Source organism: Schistocerca americana, chromosome 8, assembly GCF_021461395.2.
Source record: "Schistocerca americana isolate TAMUIC-IGC-003095 chromosome 8, iqSchAmer2.1, whole genome shotgun sequence".
NCBI classification, from domain to species: Eukaryota; Metazoa; Arthropoda; class Insecta; order Orthoptera; family Acrididae; genus Schistocerca; species Schistocerca americana.
The window spans coordinates 188,571,718-188,594,251 of record NC_060126.1 but is presented as its reverse complement, the minus strand read 5'-3'; the positions used below and the strand labels follow the sequence as shown (position 1 = coordinate 188,594,251).

General features: G+C 42.1%; 1 protein-coding gene across 5 annotated transcripts in view; it reads left to right on the top strand.

Moving 5' to 3' along the window:
- Positions 1 to 22,534, top strand: part of LOC124544911 (testin) — a 100,625-nt gene that overhangs the window by 42,020 nt on the left and 36,071 nt on the right. For 2 of the 5 annotated variants that reach the window (XM_047123645.1, XM_047123646.1), the window contains exons 7-11: positions 6,374 to 6,434; positions 10,490 to 10,838; positions 10,913 to 11,122; positions 11,206 to 11,436; positions 11,514 to 12,152. In XM_047123645.1, coding sequence (XP_046979601.1) covers positions 6,374 to 6,434; positions 10,490 to 10,838; positions 10,913 to 11,122; positions 11,206 to 11,436; positions 11,514 to 12,152 — 1,490 coding nt within the window. The remainder of the gene's footprint in view (positions 1 to 6,373; positions 6,435 to 10,489; positions 10,839 to 10,912; positions 11,123 to 11,205; positions 11,437 to 11,513; positions 12,153 to 22,534) is intronic. The other 3 variants (XM_047123648.1, XM_047123647.1, XM_047123649.1) reach the window with 3 other exon arrangements.

Below are 22,534 nucleotides of genomic sequence, written 5' to 3'. Positions count from 1 at the left end.
CTGTTCACTAAACTTGCTGGAGGCCAGTATTTTTCTAAAATTGACCTGTCAGAAGCTTATCATCAACTTCCTCTCGACGCTGGTTCCCGGCAGTTTCTGGTCCTTAACACGCCTTTCGGCCTCTATCAATACCAACGCTTGCCATTCGGGGTTGCTAGCGCCCCTGCTCTCTTTCAGCGATTCTTGGAACAATTATTGCTCCCTGTCCCTGGGTGTATCAATTACATGGACAACATTGTTGTCACTGGCTCCACCATTCAAGAACATCTTCAAAATCTCCACACACTTTTTCATGTCTTACAGACTGCCGGTCTTAAGTGTAATCTTCAGACATCACAATTTTTTCAGGCATCTATCACGTGCTTGGGGGTTTCAACTCTCTCGGGATGGTATTCGTCCGCTTCAGCAAACTGTTGCTGCGATCGATGCCCTTCCTCGCCCTACATCTGTTAAGGAACTGCAGGCCTTCTTGGGGAAAATAGCATACTATCACAAGTTTTTACCGTCTGCGGCTTCAGTGGCTCAGCCGTTGCATCGCCTGTTGCATAAAAACGTGCCTTGTTGCTGGTCTGCGTCATGCGATGCGGCTTTCCAGAAATTGAAGACTATGCTGAAACAGGTCCCGTGCCTGGCTACTTATCGACCTGGCCAACATCTTGTTCTTGCCACAGACGCCTCTCAATACGGGGTCGGTGCAGTCCTTGCGCACCGTTTTTCTGACGGTTCGGAACAACCCATTGCTTATGCCTCCAAAACGCTCACGGATGCCCAACAAAAGTATTCTCAAATTGAAAAAGAAGCTTTGGCCATTATTTATGCTCTTCATAAGTTTGGTGTTTTTCTCTATGGCTCAAAATTTCATCTTGTTACGGATCACAAACCACTTGTTTCCTTGCTTCATCCATCAACGTCACTTTCCGACAAGGCTGCACACTGCCTCCAGCATTGGGCTCTTTACTTGTCTCATTTCAATTATGAGATTCATTTCCGGCCAACAGCTCAACATGGAAATGCTGATGCTCTGTCTCGCCTTCCCATGGGTCCTGATCAGGCATTCGATAGGGACAAACTTTTGTGTTTCCACCTGGATGTTGCCAAGCAGTGGGTTGTGGACGGGTTCCCCATCACTGGGGCAGGCTGGCTGCTGCTACGGGTTCTGACCCTACCCTCTCCCGGGTTTTACGCTGTATTCAGAAGGGTTGGCCAGATCGCCCGTCCACTAAGACTTCTGATCCGTTGCGGAACTACTACACTTTGCGCTACCGCCTCACGGCTAGGGATGGTGTTATCCTCCTCTCCACTGACAATGCTTCGCCGCGTGTTGTGGTACCTGCAGCTTTGTGTGCTTCGGTCTTGCGCCTCCTTCACCAAGGGCACTGGGGTGTGTCTCGCACAAAATCTCTGGCACGCCGTCATGTGTACTGGCCTGGCATTGACTCTGAAATAGCACACATGGTCGCTGCCTGCGGCCCTTGTGCGTCACAGGCCGCTGCCCCGAAGTCATCTTTGTCACTGTGGCCTTCGCCTGAGAAGCCATGGGAGCGCATTCATGCTGACTTTGCAGGACCCTTTTTAGGTACTTATTGGCTCCTCGTAATTGACACCTACTCTAACTTTCCTTTCATTGTCCGTTGCACGTCGCCTACCACCGCGGCAACCACCAGTGCTCTCGCCCGCATTTTTTCTTTGGAAGGCCTCCCCTCTACTCTTGTTACTGATAATGGTCTGCAATTTGCCTCTTCCGAATTTGCGGATTTTTGTGCTCGTCACAGCGTTATGCATGTCACGGCCCCGCCGTTCCATCCACAATCCAACGGTGAGGCTGAACAACCGGTCCGCACATTTAAGGCTCAGGTGCGGAAACTTCTGACTTCTTCTGCTGCTGATGATGCGCTTATCCAGTTTCTGGGGTCTTACCGTTTCACCCTCATGGGTGACCACAGCCCGGCTGAGCTCTTACATGGCCGACAGCCCCGCATGCTACTTCATCTTCTGCAGTCTTCCACCTCATGGCCGCGGGTGCCTTCACTTGGCCGGTTCACCGCCGACGACCTCGTCTGGGTACAGGGATATGGCAGACGGCCAAAATGGAGCCCGGGCCGTATCTTAAGACACCGTGACAGACGCCTGTATGAAATCCAGACGGACACCGGTGTTGCAGTGTGTCATTCGAACCAGCTTCGGCCTTGTGTGCCAGCAACGCCTGTTCCGAATGCCGCTACACCACTTTTGGCCCTACCTGACGCTCGGGATCTCGTCATCTCTCAATACTCACAACGTAGCCCTCTCACCGTCATCGCGATGCCAGCGCAAGAACGGACACCACCAGGAGACGTGCTCATGCAGGAACCGGATGACCATCCTCTGTCAGAGCAAATCTACTTGCCTCCTCCTCCAACGGACGCCGACACATTGCCCATGTCTCCTGTTATATCAACTGGACTTGCCGCAACGGGCAGATTGGTGCAGGGGGCCCCAGCAGATTCGACCCCTACGTCTCCTGTCATCTCGACCCGTTATCATCGGGGACACTTCCGTCCATACGGGAAGCCTCCTCCTCGAGACTTTACGGCGAGTCAAACAACGCCTATGGACGTTAGCCATCTCCAAGACACCTCCATCAAGACCAGTGCAACAATTTCAAAGGGGGGAAAAGTGTTGTGACTCGCTGATCATTGAAAGCGCCGCCGCGCAATTACGCGCGTCCTCTATGTGCGGCGCTGTCTGCCAGCCATGCAGCAGCTGCGCCACCTAAGCAGCCAGCCGAGCAGCGGCTGCTAGACTGGGACTCAGTGCTCATTCGAATGCTAATGTGTACACGTGTCCTGTTTGTCAACTTACTCTGTGACTTATATGTGTTGTGTCGTTCTGGAATATATTTGTTAAACTTGACGTTATAACAAAAAGCATCTGTGGCTGTAGGCCATGCAGCTGTGAAAAGGTGTAGAACAACAGTATGTCCATAAATGAACAATATATATCAGTTTTCTTATGTAAAGGTGAACGGTAAGGTAATTAACTGGATTTATGAGGTCATCATATTTTCAACTTAGGCCTGCCAAATAGCCCTTGTTGCTGTTCTTATTCTCAGGTCTCTCTACGCATTGTTCTCTGAAAGAAGTTGATAGCCAGTTAGCACCGTCACCGTAAATGCAAAATCCAAACAATTACATAACAACTTCCTTTTTCTTGGACATGTATCTTTGCATAAAATGCTGGTATTATATTTGCAGTGTCTGGCAATTCTTGTAGATATTTGAAACTCTGTGGAATGTGGGAGAAGGGAGCTATTTACATGGGTAGTATCCAGAAAGATATCATCTATCAGTCAGGCTGTGGAGGCTTCAGAAATCAAGTAGAGAATTTTTTTTCTCATCCAAACTCCGAAATTGATATATTTCATTGTAGATAGCCTGTGCAAAATATATTACATAAATTTTCATTTATTAAATGGAAATAGGTTTCCTATGTCAGATTTCTGCTTTGTGTGGAAGGAGGGAGGCATAGTAGCAGCAGGTACGCATAGCGAGCTACCTAAAAGTGAAAAAAGACAGATGTAAACAAAGGGTAAACTGTTATTGTTTCAAAGCTGTCAATACTTTTACCCCACTGTAAGGCAAAATGGGCAATGCCTCCATACAAAAATGTTTTCGGTTGGCATAAGAACTATAATTGTACCCAAGTATGCATCTCTTCATCTGAAGCAAATTGACAGCCACTGATGTCTTTCTTCAGGGCTCTGAAAATATGGAAATCGCCTAGGGAGAGATAGGGACTGCATCTAGGAAGTGTTAAGTGTTTTGCAGCAGGCAGGTAGGCATTACCCTGCAAGAGAATGGTGCCATCTGTCAATATCCTATGTGTTTGGACGTGATCATATGCTTGAATTGTTGCATTGTGTCCACTTATTGCTGTGTGTTAATTTTAGTATCATGTTCCAGAAAATCAGCAGCGGGCCCATGCAGCCAAACAAAAATGTCATCATAACTTGCTTAGAGCTTGCAGGCACAGCTTTAGATTTTTTGAATGAGGCTGAATCCATGTGCTTCCATTGTTGGCTCTGATGCTTCGTCTCTGGGTCAAAATGCTCACACCATGTTTCATCTCTTGTGACAATACAGGACAGGACACAATATTCTACATCATGATACCATTCTAAGTGCTGCAGTGATATTGACATTCCATTCAAATTCTTCTCCTCCATCGCCCTGTGGGCAATCCAATGCACACAGATTTTCAGATGCTCTGTCAAAAACGCATGAGTGGCACCATGACCAATTCCCAACATAGCCGAATATCTTCCATTGTCTGCTTTTGGCTGTTTCTGATGGCAGCATTTCCACAACAATGACTGAAAGAATTGTGGCACAGTGACTCTGTCCTGACCGACTTCTGTATTTCAATGACGCTCAACTTTCTCCGAATCATTTATTCCATACAGACACAGGTGCACTTGATATACTTTGTCCATCATACACAGCAGACATTTGGGCATGAATTTCCCTTCCTGACAATCCTTCTGTAGTCAAAACCCACACTACCCCTCGCCCACACACACACACACACACACACACACACACACACACGACTTGTTGCTCATGTTGTGTCTAACAGACAAATGGCTCAGTGGTGAACATTCACACTGTTCTTTCCTAATAGATGGCACTTCTATACGCACACCTACCTGTGCTACCAGCACCTGCACAATGCTTGTTATGTAGTCTGTCTTGTTTTCTTTTGACGAGCCCTTGTAGTATGGGTGCCTAATCTCTACTGTCTAGAGATTAGCATAACTGATAGCCTCAGGAAGTCATATGAAGGATTTCAGGAATAAAGAATCAATACTTGAAGATTTCTTTGTGTACATCTACATACATACATACATACATACTTAATTACATACTCCACAATCTGGTGCACGGTGGAGGATGCCTTTCCTGTTCCACTTGCAAATAGAGCGAGAGAAAAAGAACTGTGTCTATGCCTCCATACAAGCCCTAATTGCTCTTATGTTATCTTCGCAGTCCTTATGTGAAATGTGTGTTGACAACAGTAGAATTGTTCTGTAGTCAACTTCATATGTTGGTTCTCTAATTTTTCAATAGTGTTCTGCAAAAAGAAAGTCATCTTCCCTCTTTCTGGAGAACCCTGAAGGATAAGGGGTTTATTTGTTGTCATTATAGGTTCTTTTATGATTAGCGTGTGGTTTGAAGTTTGTTAGCCAGAATATACTGTGGACATACAGCCTCAACACAAAAGAAATACGATTGCTCAGATAAATATTAATCAGTGACTGGTTTTTGCCCCAGAAGTTTATCTTTATACTGTGCCAGGTTTTATCAAAATCAGTCAGCTAAGTGACAGTGGATAAGGAGATTATTACGCATATGTTCTTGCGCTCTGCTGGAAAAGTACTGTACAATGTCTGACACAAAAGAATTAACACTTATCCTGAAAAATCCATGTATTTGCTACGTATGTTCAGTTAGTGGGTGGCACATTCATGCTAGGACACACTGAAATCCACAGATGTCAAAATCATTCCTTCCACTGTTTTAAATATTTCTTATTGCTATTTTCTATGAAGCTGCACAGGAACTCACCACTTAACATTTCTGGGGTAAAATGCAGTCCTCTCTTGCATACCATCCTTTCACTACGTTCCAACCATATCCATTTTTTGTCTACCTATATTCCCATTGTAACTCTCTTACACCGATTGAAGTAACAATTACTTGTTTTGGTGTCATATCTCAGTATTTAGTGCCTTTTTCCATAAAGTTGTATTTCAATTGCAATTATGTGTTGCCTGTATGTTTTACAGTTTACCTGTTGAAGGGCTTTTCTTTTTACTGCAAATTTTATTATATATATGTTTTTATGTTATTAATATAATAGAGGGAAACATTCCACGTGGGAAAAATATATCTAAAAAGAAAGATGATGAAACTTACCAAACAAAAGCGCTGGCAGGTCGATAGACACACAAACAAACACAAACATACACACAAAATTCTAGCTTTCGCAACCTATGGTTGCCTCGTCAGGAAAGAGGGAAGGAGAAGGAAAGACAAAAGGATATGGGTTTTAAGGGAGAGGGTAAGGAGTCATTCCAATCCCGGGAGCGGAAAGACTTACCTTAGGGGGAAAAAAGGACAGGTATACACTCGCACACACACACATATCCATCCACACATACACAGACACAAGCAGACATTGTCTGCGCTTTTGTTTGGTAAGTTTCATCATCTTTCTTTTTAGATATATTTTTATGTTATTATGTTCTTTTAATTTTTTGTTTTGTCAAAGTTTTTTCCCTATAGAAATGTCACTTAATTACATTTTTTGCATGATATTTATTTTCCATGCATAGGCTGAAGAAATATCTTGACAATCTAAAGAGCAATGTTGTTGGACAAGGACGTGTCACCAAGGTGAGTGAATTCATTTCGTATTCATTCATTCATCTTTAACAACAAGATTTACATAATATTTGTAGTGGTGAAGTACTAATATTATCCTGGAAATGGGTTAGTAAGCATGGCAAAATAAGTGTAATGAATCACACTCATATTTTGTGGTGCTTTAGCATATTATTGTTATTAAGTTTGTGTGTTTGTGTATATTCTGTAACTGTTGCAATTCATTTTACATAAAAATGCACTGGTATTGATTAATGTATAAATCCACAGATTGATTTCTGCACTGTAATTGTGTTTTTTGCAAGAAAATTGTAATGCCACGATACCTTAATTTTCGTATAAAATGTGACGATTTGACGCATAATGGAAGAGTTCTACCAGAATCACAGGTGGGAGATTGTTCATACTGTGTGCCCATCATCCAGTCTATGCTCTGCTCCTTGCAGTAGATAACTATAGCTAAAGATTGTGTATAAATTTATAAGATAAATAGTGCAATTTTACTTTTGGTTATTGGAATTTAAAAAATAAAACAAATATCTAATTCAAGAATAAAGTCAGAATTGAGTATTAAGAATGCTGGACAAGGAGGAAGAGTGTTTTCTCACCAGCCACTAAAATAGAAATATCTCAGATTTAAAAAAGGAGAAATGTCACACCAAACCACAGATTATGAGAGAGATGAAATGTAAGAAGAATGCTGGAAGTAACAGTGAGATAGAATTTGTGACTAACATTCTGAACTGCCAGCATGAGATGCTAGCAACCACTAGCTCAAAGACGTAAGTCAGTTTTCGAAAAAAATGCAAAGCTTCATTACAGTGAAAAATAGGTTATATAGCTGGAGAGGGTGGGGCAGGAGCCAATAATAAAAATTGTATTAGAAAGAAGGCAGAGAGAAAATGGATACATAGTTTTAGAAAGAGTGATACTCAGATTACAGACTGCTACTCTAGTTTCAGAAGTCATTGAACAAACTAAACCAATATACAAGGCATCTTAACAAGAAAGATCAAGATTCTGTGAGGCTACAGAAATTCTCATTTGGGAAAAAAAAAATTAAAAGTTTATGTCCTGTCCCAAGTGATTTCCAACATACAATACATTTAATGTACATTTTTGATAATTGTGCTGTTATTTTGAAGGAACAATGTCAGAACACGACGACTAGCTTTTTTCTGGACAATTAGAGGATGTTCTGCTTATTACATGTAATACAACACACTTCCAACATGTTGGATCTACTCCACAGTCTCCACCACAACTTCTGTAATTGGTGGGGTATGCGTGTTCCTTTTGGACATCTGGAAACAGCACTGCCAATTTGTAATTATAAACTTTCATCTATTGTCTTTCACTGGAAGAAAAATGTTTAAGAATTCTGTGAGATGATACCCTGCATTTTTATATTTGATTCTCGGCTGCAGTCCACAACATCATGTGTGTAATAGTATAGTAAAAACAAAATAATGAATTTCTTCTGTGTTTACTTTTTTGTGAGGTTTTATCCAGTTACACAAAGAGAAAAGTATTGCCAGTGGCCAGATCTTTTTTCTGCAATTGCATATTCATTTCACCACCAGTGTGGCATAGGCCTCAATGCTTTTATCTTTTGGTTAATAAAGACAATGAGTATGAAACAGCTGTGCACTGCCATGATATAATTTTGTGTTATATAACTATTCAAATTACGTCTGCAAGAACATTACAATTAACAAATTTCGGAAGCATAATTTCTTCTCAGTGTATTACACTTTATGCTCACATAGTGTAACAAACGTTAAATAGCAGAAGGATGTTTGAGCCACAAAAATGATACTGTTCAACTACATCTTTTATGTTTGTTTCTACCAAAACATAATTAATATAATCACATACCATTCCTTCCATGCATAATGTTAAATGGAAGAGCCAGATACAAAAGCAAGCAGTTGTTTTTCTTTTCTTTTTTTGTTTTAAAACCTCTCTTTTGCATTAACAAGCAGCAAAGCAAGATTTTTTCCATTACTTTACATACAGTCATTTTTTCATCACAGATTTCTACGCATTATAGATGTATTATACTTTTTATCACTGTTTATTCATTTTAAAGTCTTCATTATTTTGGTGGCATACATTACTATTCATAAACTGCGACATATCGACCAATGGGTACACTTAGTCCTCAAAGATTATTGTCACAACCACAATCTTTTCCAACACAAGACACCACCAGAATGTGTTTCATCATATAGCTGACATAAATCATGCAGTTCATGAACGAAAATAGAGAATACCTGCATCTCAAAATCTGGTCTTGTGGGTGGAGAGGAAAAATCATAGCTTGTTAGCATGAAAAGAATAAATAAAATAATAGTGAGTGGGCAGTACTGCTTCCTCACATGTGATCGTGGATGCACCAGTCTCTGACACACCAAGATTTCTAGATCATTCTTGCCACCTCTGTAATGTTGACTTGTCTTCCTGAGAAACTATAAATACGAGGGCGGTTCAGAAAGTAACCTCCGATTGGTCACAGTGCGGGTTGTGGGGGGAGTAGCGATGCCATCTGTGCGTTCACGCACTCAACAGGTCAGTCGGCATCAAGCCGTGGTCGAGTGAACGTCGTATCTGCGCTAGTTTAGTTTTTGTGGCAGTTTGAAATGTGTGCTGCAATAGAAAACCCCGCCAAATGTGAAGTGCGTGCTGTCATAAGGTTTTTTACAGCCAAAGGATATTCTGCAGCAGCTATTCATCGTGAGCTTTGTGCCGTGTACGGACCAAGAGTTATGAGTGAAGGAGTTGTCCGTGAATGGGTACGTTTATTTAAAAGTGGACGAGAAAACGTTCATGATGAAGAGAGGAGTGGTAGACCATCATTGGTGACTGACGAACTCGTTCAGACAGTTGATGCAAAAGTTCGTGAAAATCGACGTTTCTCAATGTTGGAGTTGTCTACTGGTTTTCCACAGATTTCTAAGACTCTCTTGTACGAGATAGTGACAGCAAGATTGGGTTACCGTAAGTTCTGTGCACGATGGGTGCCCAAAATTCTTACCGACCACCACAAAACTCAAAGAATGGCCTCTGCATTAGACTTTCTATCACGTTATGAGGACGAAGGAGAACCATTGTTAAACAGAATCGTGACTGGTGACGAAACCTGGATTAAGTACGTGAACCCTGAGACAAAAGAACAATCAAAGATGTGGGCACATTCAAATTCGCCTACCAAACCAAGAAAAGCCTCGCAAGATTTTTCTGCCAGAAAACTGATGGCAACGGTGTTTTGGGATACCAAAGAGGTGTTGTTGGTTGAATTCATGGAACGTGGTACGACCATTAATCAAGACGTGTACTGTGAAACAATAAAAAAGTTACGACGGGCTATACAGAACAAACGCCGTGGTATGCTGACTTCCGGTATCGTTTTTTTGCACGATAACACCCATCCTCACTCTGCTTGCAGAACAACGGCCCTTCTTGAGTCCTTCAAGTGGGACGTTATCAACCATCCACCTTACAGCCCAGACCTGGCGCCAAGTGATTATCACCTCTTCATGCATTTGAAGAAATGGCTCGGGTCACAGCGGTTTGATGACGACGAAGAGCTCAAAGATGCGGTCACAGGCTGGCTCCAGGCACAAGCGGGTGATTTTTATGCAGAAGGAATTTCAAAGCTTGTGAAGAGATACGATAAGTGCCTCAATCGCTATGGAGACTATGTAGAAAAATAGTGCAAAGATGTAGTTGTAAGATGTATATATTAAAATATTTTTATTTAACTTGGTGTATTTTTTTAAATCAACCGGAGGTTACTTTCTGAACGGCCCTCGTAGTTACGTAATTGTGGATACTTGTTTCAGGTGTCGTTATGTGTTGAACGGTAACTTGCAGTTATGTATTGCCAATTGGAATTCCTGTATATCTAAGATAACAGGCTTCTGCTTTGGATTGTATTGGAATTAGTTGAAGGAAATACTTCAATCAGTGTTCAGTATATTTTTGTGTTTGATTTATAATTAGTTGTAGCAGAAGTTAGAGTGGAAACAGTATATAAGAAGTGTAATATGTCTGAATTTTTGCAGGTGCCATTACTCCACGCAGATGTGAGGTGGGCATCAGAAGCATTTGGCCAAAAATCTCTTCCGGCATCGCACTCGGCAGATTCCATACGTGGCATTCCACCATCTGCCTTCTCTGCTCCTCGTCCATTCCACTCAGCAGTGCCTCGTATGCCAGCTGGCACAGAAGATGAAGATTTTCCACCACCTCCCCCACCACTTCCTAACACCATGCCACCAAATCTGAAGAAACCAAGTAACTTTGCACCAAGTTGGAAGCCTTACCATAATCCTGAATCCCAAACTTCATATTCAGAAGCTCTTCCAGGAAAACCATATACATCATCAGGATTTGAAAAGGCTGGTCCAACGGGTAACTACACAATGAAATCGAAAAGTAGTTTTCTTTTATAAGAAAATATTGGAAATAAAATACTTTTTTTGCAGATCGTCTGTCACAGAAAAATAATAGCCAACAATTGGCAAGTGTGGGTCATCAGCAGTTTGGTACGTTGCCTGGTGAGAGTGTCTCAAGCTTGCCAGCAGATGCCAGTGTATCACATACACTGCATCCTGAATCTCATACTGCCTACTCAGAAGTTGTTCCAGGAAAACCTTCATTTTCCTCAGCCGAGCATCATAGGTCTGGTTCAGGAGGTAACTGTTTAAAGCAAAAGACAAGATTACTAGATGTCTTTGAAAAGCTGATGGTTTTTAAAGTAATATCACATTTTTTCCAGTAGCAGATCCTGTTTCACAGAGAGGTCAGCAACAAGGAGATGTTGGGCATCAGCGGTATGATGTTGAGCATCAACACTACGGGCTAATGCCTGAAAACACTGCTGCAACTTTGCCAGCAGATGCCACGTTCGCTCACACAATGCATCCTGACTCCCACACTGTGTATTCAGAATCTGTCCCAGGAAAACATTCAGCCCTATCGCCTGAATACCACAGAACTGGTTTACAAGGTAACTCTACAAAGTGAAAAATATCATCCTTTGCTCTGTGAAATTTACAGTAGTTGAGATAACTTTCATTTTTCCAGTAGTAGACCCTGTGTCTCCAAAACAGCAAAGTGAATGGATGGAAGGCATGAGCACTAAACATAGTGAATCAATTCCTGGATATAACGTATTGAGCTCACCAGCTGATGCAACTGTTTCACTTGCAACGCATCCAATGATTATGTCTGTTTCTACTAATGTGCCAGGTGTCTCACCTGCAATGATAGCTACGTCTTTATCTCAAAGTTGTGGAGCACGTGAAGGATTTAAGAATGAGTCTGTTCCTCACAATAAAAATACTGGTACATTACGTGCTGGTGCAGTTGCTGGCTCAAGATATCCTAGTGGGCAGGAATGCTACCAGAATGCCTGTCCAGACAAACTGCCATATAATGAGCCTGTAAAGCAATGGGTAGGGAAAGATATCCCTCAAGAGGGAAATTTGGGATATTCAATGCATCCAGCAGAAAAAGAAGACATTTACAGTCAACAGCCAGGAGCACTTTTACAGTCTGATACAGTGAACATTAAAAGCCCTGTCTCCAGAACTCAGTTAAGAAATTCTGAAGGAACAAGCTCTTTATTAGGCCATAAACCATATTATATGTCCCATCCTGTGGAAAGCACATCTTGTGAGCCAATAGCTGCCAGAAATGCTGGTTCAAGTCATTGGGAAGTTGGTAAGTCTTCTGTGTGTCCATGTCTTTGTTGTCGATTTGTGCATGTCCTCTGTGTTCGTCCATTCGTTATTCTGTGTATATGTTTGTCCATCTGTCTTATTGGTATGTCCTTCCATTTGTCTGTCCGTCCTTGTTTGCATTCTGTATATACTTTAATTTTCAACTTCGTTGGTATTTGCTGACACAGCAATTAAAGGAGAAAAACTGAGTAAGAATTATTTATACAAAAATCTAAGTTGTATTCAACAGATCTGCAGAATACCATATACAGTGGTTGGCCTCCATATTGTTGCAAAACGGGCAAGGCAAGAATTGATCATATGAACTTCAGAAAGTATTTTGTGGGATTTCATAGTTCACTATCAAATGTCTCACTGCTACCAGCAAGAGCCCATTCAATTGACTTTGGTTGCTATATTGATTTCTTTGCTGTAATATGATTGACTGTCCACTTCATCCAGACTGTTTTGTTTATATAAGTATAGCTTATTTGATGAATCTTTATTTCTCACCAGCAAGAACATGGTTGTTTGTTGACCTAGAAATGGCACCACCACTGAAACAGAAGAGACAGCTGGTGTACTCTGTTTGCAAACATTATTGACATTGGGGAAATACAGTGTGTCCCACATAAAACCTCAGTATGCCTCACACCCAAGATTTGAGAAACTGTGAACTAACTAAAAGAGAATAGATAATAGTAATGTTAAAAATTATGTAGTTACTTGTCTATAATACACTCCTGGAAATTGAAATAAGAACACCGTGAATTCATTGTCCCAGGAAGGGGAAACTTTATTGACACATTCCTGGGGTCAGATACATCACATGATCACACTGACAGAACCGCAGGCACATAGACACAGGCAACAGAGCATGCACAATGTCGGCACTAGTACAGTGTATATCCACCTTTCGCAGCAATGCAGGCTGCTATTCTCCCATGGAGACGATCGTAGAGATGCTGGATGTAGTCCTGTGGAACGGCTTGCCATGCCATTTCCACCTGGCGCCTCAGTTGGACCAGCGTTCGTGCTGGACGTGCAGACCGCGTGAGACGACGCTTCATCCAGTCCCAAACATGCTCAATGGGGGACAGATCCGGAGATCTTGCTGGCCAGGGTAGTTGACTTACACCTTCTAGAGCACGTTGGGTGGCACGGGATACATGCGGACGTGCATTGTCCTGTTGGAACGGCAAGTTCCCTTTCCGGTCTAGGAATGGTAGAACGATGGGTTCGATGACGGTTTGGATGTACCGTGCACTATTCAGTGTCCCCTCGACGATCACCAGTGGTGTACGGCCAGTGTAGGAGATCGCTCCCCACACCATGATGCCGGGTGTTGGCACTGTGTGCCTCGGTCGTATGCAGTCCTGATTGTGGCGCTCACCTGCACGGCGCCAAACACGCATACGACCATCATTGGCACCAAGGCAGAAGCGACTCATCGCTGAAGACGACACGTCTCCATTCGTCCCTCCATTCACGCCTGTCGCGACACCACTGGAGGCGGGCTGCACGATGTTGGGGCGTGAGCGGAAGACGGCCTAACGGTGTGCGGGACCGTAGCCCAGCTTCATGGAGACGGTTGCGAATGGTCCTCGCTGATACCCCAGGAGCAACAGTGTCCCTAATTTGCTGGGAAGTGGCGGTGCGATCCCCTACGGCACTGCGTAGGATCCTACGGTCTTGGCGTGCATCCGTGCGTCGCTGCGGTCCGGTCCCAGGTCGACGGGCACGTGCACCTTCCGCCGACCACTGGCGACAACATCGATGTACTGTGGAGACCTCACGCCCCACGTGTTGAGCAATTCGGCGGTACGTCCACCCGGCCTCCCGCATGCCCACTATACGCCCTCGCTCAAAGTCCGTCAACTGCACATACGGTTCACGTCCACGCTGTCGCGGCATGCTACCAGTGTTAAAGACTGCGATGGAGCTCCGTATGCCACAGCAAACTGGCTGACACTGACGGCGGCGGTGCACAAATGCTGTGCAGCTATCGCCATTCGACGGCCAACACCGCGGTTTCTTTTGTGTCCGCTGTGCCGTGCGTGTGATCATTGCTTGTACAGCCCTCTCGCAGTGTCCGGAGCAAGTATGGTGGGTCTGACACACCGGTGTCAATGTGTTCTTTTTTCCATTTCCAGGAGTGTAGATGCTGGAAGTGGTGATCAATGCATCCAGGAGTCAAAGATCTCTACATATCTTGCATTGTTTAAGGTGTAATTGAAAAATATGGGGTACACCGGACAATGCATGCCAGACACCTATCTTCTCTGAGTGGTAGTGTTCTTCATGGAGAATACACAGGTTATCTTGTGACCAGTATCTGCATTTTTAGGAGTTTACATAACCTGACAAATGAAATCAGGCCTCATCTGACATGAAGTAAAGCAAGGGTCCAAGTAACCATCTGCATTTGATACTAGCAGCCAATTACAGTAATGAAGTTTCCAAGTCCTCAAATTTCAGCTCTTGCACCATACTCAAAGAGTAGGCTTTTAATTTCAGATATTTTAGTACATAATGACACAGTGGCCAAGGTACACAAACTTACCAACTTGTGGACTTCTCATAATATCCATGCGAATTTTGTCTGTAATTTCAGGGTCCTCATTGTTGGTTGCCTATTCCTCTGCATATTCCTACAGCCCTTTATTTCTTGTACAGATCTTGAATAGTGCTGGTTGTGGGGAGTTTCGTTCCAGGATACTGTGCTTGAAAGCAATTCGACTAGAGATGATTAACTGATATGTGTGGCATACATGTTTAATGTGGGACATTCTTGTATATGCATACATATTTCATGCTTGTAAGTTGCTTGTTTGAGCATATTACTCGATCACTTTCTTGATCACTACTTTGAATCCCAATATATATTACAAATATTTAATGTTCACGTTCCGTAAAGGCACCAGAATGTCGATATTGATGACATGTATACATGCTCTGGTTCAGTCTTCTGAAATTACTTTTCTTATGCAGTTACTTTTCTTATGCAACTTTGTATTTGTTCTTTGGAAGTCTTTAACATAAGACTGTTTTTACTGCTTGCTGACTTTTTTGTCGAATTATGTTCTACATCAGTTCCATTGAATTTAGTTTGTTATAGAAGGGAAGTGACCATTAAACAGAAAAACGATATTTTTAAATCTTGTCCATGGTGCTTACAGGATTAAGTGTGCTTACCTTAACAATGTCTAGCAACTCTCTCTCAATAATGTCTTTTATCACTGATGTGTCAATTTCTCACAACCATGACAGTGTATTGCCTTTGCAGAAGCAGTAGCAGGAGTCCTATTTTCTTGCATCATGTGGTATGGAGGATTTTTAGGTACATAAATGCATCTGTGTGGGGAACTTAGAATGAGTTGTTCCTGTAACCACTTTTGAAGTTTGTTTTACCATGGTAATCTTGTGGTGGGATTTGCTCCAAAATCTCTCTCTGACTGGTACTAGTTTGTTTTATGGTCATTGCAGTTCAACCATTCTGGTGCTTGTTTATCTATTTTCTGTTTCAGATATACCTATCCTGTGACCTGAAAATTGGTTGGCAGCAGTTCTTTTCTCCATTCCTCTCTGTTCCCTGTTAGTTTCTTCATTTCTTCATATGAACTTCCCTGAATGCCATACTTGATCTGCTCCTATTGCCACAACACACACCTGACATAAGGACCCTGAGGGCAAGATAAGAGAAATCTAGGCTCATATGGAAGCATATAGACATCGCTTTTCCCTCACTCCATTTGCAGATGGAACAGAAAAGAGAATGACTAATTATCATACATCGTACCACCCCTCCCCCCCACCCCACCCCACCCTCCTCGCAAGCACCATATGATGTCTTGCGGAGTATTTATGTAGGTATAGACTGCTATCTAGGTCTTACTCTTCCTCCCTTGCCTTGAGTCATCGTTTCATCACATTAACTAGTAAGCTGTTGTGTTGATAGATGTGGATCAATCAATTGAGTTTTTTCTTTTCTATACCGTCGGGAGCAGAGATTTTCAAAGCCCATCATCATTTCTGCGAAGCAAGGCATATCCAGTGGGTCTTCAATGGAGTGGTTTCTGTGTGGCCTTCTCCATCCTGTGGCATAGATTACGCTACTTCATGCAGCATTAGGAGCAGTTTACCACTCCAAGGATAAGAGACTGCCTTGCACTATACTGTATTTTACAGACTATAAGACTCACTTTTTTCTTTGAAAAATTGCCTCGAAAATTCAGGTATGTCTTCTACTCGAAATTAATATAAAAATGACCAGTCTTTGATGTAAAATTCGCACCAGTCTTAAAGATAGCCATATATTTGATGCTGTGGGAAACCTATCTCTGGCAACATTGGATTCAACTGGCAGCAGCAGTGCACCAATGTGGCGAACATGATTTGCAGGGATTCACAAGCTTGCTAGCACTGTCTCCCTCCCACCTCTCGCAAATCTAGAGCATTGTCTAGCCTATGATGCATCATTGCCGTCTATGGTTCCAGTGAACATGAATTGAAAGTGATTTGTGTTATCAATAACAGTGCAATATTTTTGTTAGTAGCTAGTTTCATAACGGGAAAAAATAAAAAGTATCCATATGATTTATAAATTATAGAGCACAGCAATCAGTCATCCTTTTTTGCAGGTTTTATTTGGCAACTCCAGATTTCACCTAGTGCCTAGCCATTATCAGTGCACTATTTTCTAGTCTCAGTGCATGTCAGTTCCCTGTTGTTCGGACATCCGTCACAGTTCTTTGAATATTTTTTCAAAGAACTGTGACTGATGCTCAAACACTAGCTGAAATCTGGATTTGCCAAATAAAACCTGCAAAAGAGGAAGACTGATTGCTGTGATCTATAATTTTTAAATCAGATCACAGTTGCTGAGTGCACCCACATTCCTGCATTGAGTACACCCACATTCCTAATGGAAGGTAACCTGATGGTTATTCATATGATGTGGGCTATGAATTGAAAGTAATAGCATATGCAGAAGGACATGGAAACAGAACAGTGGAGTGGCATTCCCCCTCCCCCCTCTCTACACCAACAGCAAAAACCATTCACGGTTGGCAGGCTTGTAAACAAGAATTGAAAAAAAAAAATGAGGACAAATCGGCCGCGGTCTGTTAGTATACGTCGGACCCGCGTGTCGCCACTGTCAGTGATTGCAGACCGAGCGCCGCCACACAGCAGGTCTAGAGAGACTTACTAGCACTCGCCCCAGTTGTACAGCAGACTTTGCTAGCGATGCTACACTGACAAATACGCTCTCATTTGCCGAGACGATAGTTAGCATAGCCTTCAGCTACGTCATTTGCTATGACCTAGCAAGGCGTCATTACCAGTTTATATTGAGATTGTAAAACATGTACTGTCAAGAGCGATGTACACCAATTATGGATTAAAGTTAAGTATTCCAAGAACTACGTTCTTTTCTTATTAGCCTCACTCCTTTAATTGTTCCAGACCTCACGCCAGTCTGCGCGTGCATTTCGGCCTCCTCTAGCAACACTGTGTTGGCTCTTCTGCCAACACTTCAAGAGGACTGAAGGCAAAATGGCCAAAAATAGATGATTACATATTGAAATGGATTTGAGGACTGTCACAATGGCATTGGAATTAATACAGAAGTGAGTGAAATACTTGCTCATAACCTAGTGCCACAGTGGAACTTAACAGACTTTAAGAGGAGTGTTGGTTAGTGCTACATGTTTGTCAAGTTTCTGAAGTGTCATAGACTTAGCATGCGAACCAAAACCAAAATATCTCAGAAAATGCCAGAAGAGTATGAAGAGAAAATACAAAGGGTGTTCAAAAAGTTTTGCACAGTCGTCTCTAATTTTTTTATTTTTTGCAGGAGGAGAATGAATTTTTTGTGAACATACTTGGAACATTTAGCTATACTTTGAGCCTGCATCAGTTGTGACGCATCTGGCTTAACGTTCTTTTCTTGATGTAAATGCACTTTGGTAAAATTCTTGGGGATTGACTTTTACACCATTACTTGTCACAGGAAATAAGGTCTTTCTCGCTATCAAATGTTTTACCACGCAGGTGGGCCCCCAAACAACCAAAGAGACGGAGCCAAGTCCGGACTGTAGGGAGGTTGAGGAACAATTTTCCAATCCATTTTGACGATTTTCTCCTGTGTCATAAGGGCTGTAATGGTGTTTGGCATTGTCATGGTATAGTCTGATGAGCTGACCCTGAAGCTGTGGTCTGGGGGTCTTGATGACACATCACAGCTTGTCCAGTGACAAACAGTAACGGTCCCGGTTAATTGTGGAGCCAGTTTCCAAAAAGTCAATGAAAATGACACCACACTGATCCCAGAAGGAGGAGGCCATCACCTTTCAGCCTGCTGTTCATGAAAGTCTTGGATTCTTTTTCCAAGCGGAACCCGGATGACGCCACTTCATGGATTGAGTTTTGCTCTCAGGTTCGGACAAAAACAACCATGTTTCATCATGGGTAAGGACATCATCAAAACACTGTTTCCACTCTTCGGTAAAGGTCTTTATGAGACCCTCGCACACGTTCTTCCTCATCGTTTTCATTTCTCTTGTCAGTAATCTAGGCACCCAACATGCACATAGTTTTCTGCACCCTAGTGACTGTAGCAGTGGTACCACACTACCCCATGACAAACAAGTCATTTCAGCAAGCTGTCGTGTCGTCACACATCTATCATTTTGGATGATTTAATCAATGGTCTCCTTATTCACACCACTCACTGCCGTCAATGGTCTACTGCATGGTGGATTGTCCAGTAGAGAGAAATCACCTTCTTTAAACCTCTGCAACTACCGCTGGACACTGCTGTGATCCTCTGTGTCCTCCCCATAAACAGGGAACAACTTCCTGTGAATCGATGTGGCAGAGTCATCGCAGGTCTTGAGATGTTGAAGAGGAACTCTATCACCGACCGTTGTTGCAACCTGACATCTACTTCACGGTCCATTATGGCTCACCTGTAAATAAAAGAAAATACTTTTATATACCAACTTATAGCTAAAAGTTCCAAGTATGTTCACAAAAAATTTCATTCTCCTCTTGCCAAAAATAAAAAAAATTAGAGAAGACTGTGCAAAACTTTTTGAACACCCTTTGTATTATCTTTCCATCGCTTTGTTATTCAATATCAAAAGAAAACCATTGTGGAACTAAGCCAAATAGTGAATATGGACGAAACTCTGACATATGATGTGCCGAGTAACAGAGTTGTTGCCATAAAAGGTGCTAAAACTGTAACCATAAAAACAACTGATGATGATGTCCCATACTCCTTAACAGAGCGTAGGGGAACGATGTGGGAGACCGACACTGCTGTAGGCAAGGTCCTGGTGGAGGTGGTTTGCCATTGCCTTCCTCCGACTGTAATGGGGATGAATGATGATGATGATGAAAACGACACAACAACACCCAGTCATCTCAAGGCAGGTGAAAATCCCTGACCCCGCCAGGAATCGAACCCGGCACCCATGCTCGGGAAGCGAGAACGCTACCACGAGACCGCAAGATGCGGACATAAAAACAAGTGTACATGCAAAAAAACATGCACTACACTGTTGTCTTTTCATCTTGTGCTGAAAGTATTAAACTTAATCCAGTGATCACCTTCAAGCTCAAAAAAATGCCAAAACCTTCTGAAATACTGTCTTGTGGTGGTGTTCATGTACATGTCAGGGACTGGATGGACGAGATTGGTGTGAAATTATGGGTTAACAGAGTGTGGGAGAGAAGCCAAGGTGCTTTATTGAAGAAAAGTTCTCTTCTTGGCTAGATCGGTGTAGTAGTCATTTGAAAAATTCTGTGAAGGAGAAATTGAGACAGGGAAATACAGAGCTTGCTGTTATTCTGGGAAGACTTATGTCACAATTGCAACCTCTTGATGTCTCAGTAAATACACCATTTAAAGTGTATATGAGGGAGGAGTGGCACAAATGGATGATGGATGAAACCCAGCATGAATTCATGGTGAATGGAGCTTTAAAACGACCCACAATGAAACAAGTGTGTCAGTGGATAAAACAGTCGTGGTGTAGAGTGAGAGATCAGATGACAATTTTCAAGGATTTTAAAGGTCAATTCAGTTTTATAAATTAAAACTTTTTTTTAGTCTGCCTTCACAATCTAATAATAAAAAATGGTAAAAATGTTATGTTTTTTAAAAACTTGCTTAAAAATTAAAGTGCATCTTCTAGTCCATAGCATCTTATAATTCATAAAATACTCTTTTGTCCTTCTACGTTCTTGATAAAATGTGTCTTTATATCCCGGGAGACATTCAGGTCCTGCATCTGTTAGCTGCTTGCTGAGCAAATCGTACACCCCACCCCACCCTACCCCATCCTTCTGCTGCTATGAGGTGGATTTCAAAGTTCTTGTTTCACAGAGTCTAAGATCTCGACAGCTTTTCTTTATCTTTGTTAATTGCAACGAAAACCTGAACAGCCTCCTATCAGAAAGCCACAGAGGGAAGTAACATGTAATCTTCTAATAGGCTGGGATTCTAGTAATAATATTGTGGACATTCTGAAATCTATTAAGTACTAGTTTACTATTCAGTCTGGTAATTTAGCAAAATAAGATGTAGCCAATAGAAAAGTGCAGTGACACCTCCCAGTCATCAAAAAGACAAAAAATTAAACAATTCGTTTCATAGAGAATGTGATTCATACCTCATTCTTGTATATACATACATATTTCATGCTTTTAAGTTCCTTGTGTGAACATATTATTTGATCACTTTCTTAATCACTAATTTGAATCCCAATATACGATGGTCATCCCAAAAGTAAGGTCTCTTATTTGTTTATAAGTACATAGATCTGTTTATTTGTACAATGGTTTACATCGATTTACAGCTTGAAAATTTAGCTATTTTTTGACATAATCACCATTTCTGTCAATGCTTATTTGTAGACACTGTGGCAGTTTTTGTATGCCCATGTCATACCAGCTCGCCGCCATGCTGTTCAGAAAGTTATGAACTGGTGTGATTGTTGCTTGGTCTCAGGTGTAGAGTGGTATGCCCAGGTTTCATCACCTGTGACAATTGAGTCCAGAAAGTTGTCCTGGTGGTGAAGAAATGCGCAGGAAGCATCAACTCGTTGCTGCATGTGGTCCTCAGTCAGCTTGTGTGGCACCCATCTTGCGCACACCTTCCAGTAGTTCAATGTTTCAGTTAAAATTCTGTGAGCGTTGCTTCGGGAAACCTCAGGAACCAATGTGCAGAGATCATCCAGGGTGATCCGCTGACCTTCACGCATGCTTTGCTCAACTTTCAACACTGTCTCCTCAGAAATTGACGGTTTCCCGCTACTTTGTTCGTCGTGAATTTTGGTCCAACCAGCTGCAAACTCTCTACGCCACTTAAGAATATTTTTGACATCCATGCACGACTCGCCATACACTTCCGTCAATTGGTGATGGATTTCGATCGGCACAGTGCCCTTTGCATTCAAAAACCAAATAACTGCGTGCAATTCGTACTTGGCGGTAACACCCAATGGGAGCTCCACTCTCAATGGCTGCCAAGCCAAGACTGAGCGCCTCAGCACGGCGTGCGCATGTTTACACATAGCACGTGAAGCACTCTTCATAACAGTGTGACCAACTGCCACACGAACAGAGTTCTGCACTTGTAAAAAAATAGGAGACCTTACTTTTGGGATTACACTCGTATATTACACTGATAAAATTCATCTTAAGTATCAAGTAAATTTATTTTTTGGTTACATGAAAAGGATGCAAAAATATACCTAGAATTCCTAAGTAATAGTTTTCTGCGGACATGCTATGACTTTTTGTGTGTTGAAACTTAGGAACTGCCAATTAAAATTGACTCCGAAAACAAAATTATTAAGTTATTACAAAATGAAAGCGAGGTGTCAGAAAATGAAATATTGACTGTACAGAGAGAAAGTGGTGGTTTAATATGAGAGAAACTATCCAGTTTGTATGTGACAACCAACAAATAAAAATCAAACGACACTGTGAAAATGCTTGTGCACACATGTTAAACATTAACATATCTGTTGTTTCCGACAATTATGCACAAACCAAAATCTGCAAATGTACGGGATGATTATAATTAAAGTTAAACTTTCAAACCACTGTATAAATAACACCATTGGTCAGAATGACGTCAAATTGCAACAGAATATTATTGGAGGAGTGGGGAAATGTATGGCACAAGAAAAATAAATAGTTACAAAATATAGCAATAGATGGCGCTGTAAGCATCATAATTTAATAGTCGTCGACTTCAAATGACCAATGAATCATACAACAATGCCTAAGGTGTACGTTTGACGTTTAACAAACTGTACTAGGCCTACTCAGTGTGCATGGGTGTACAGGTGTGATACTGTTAATTAC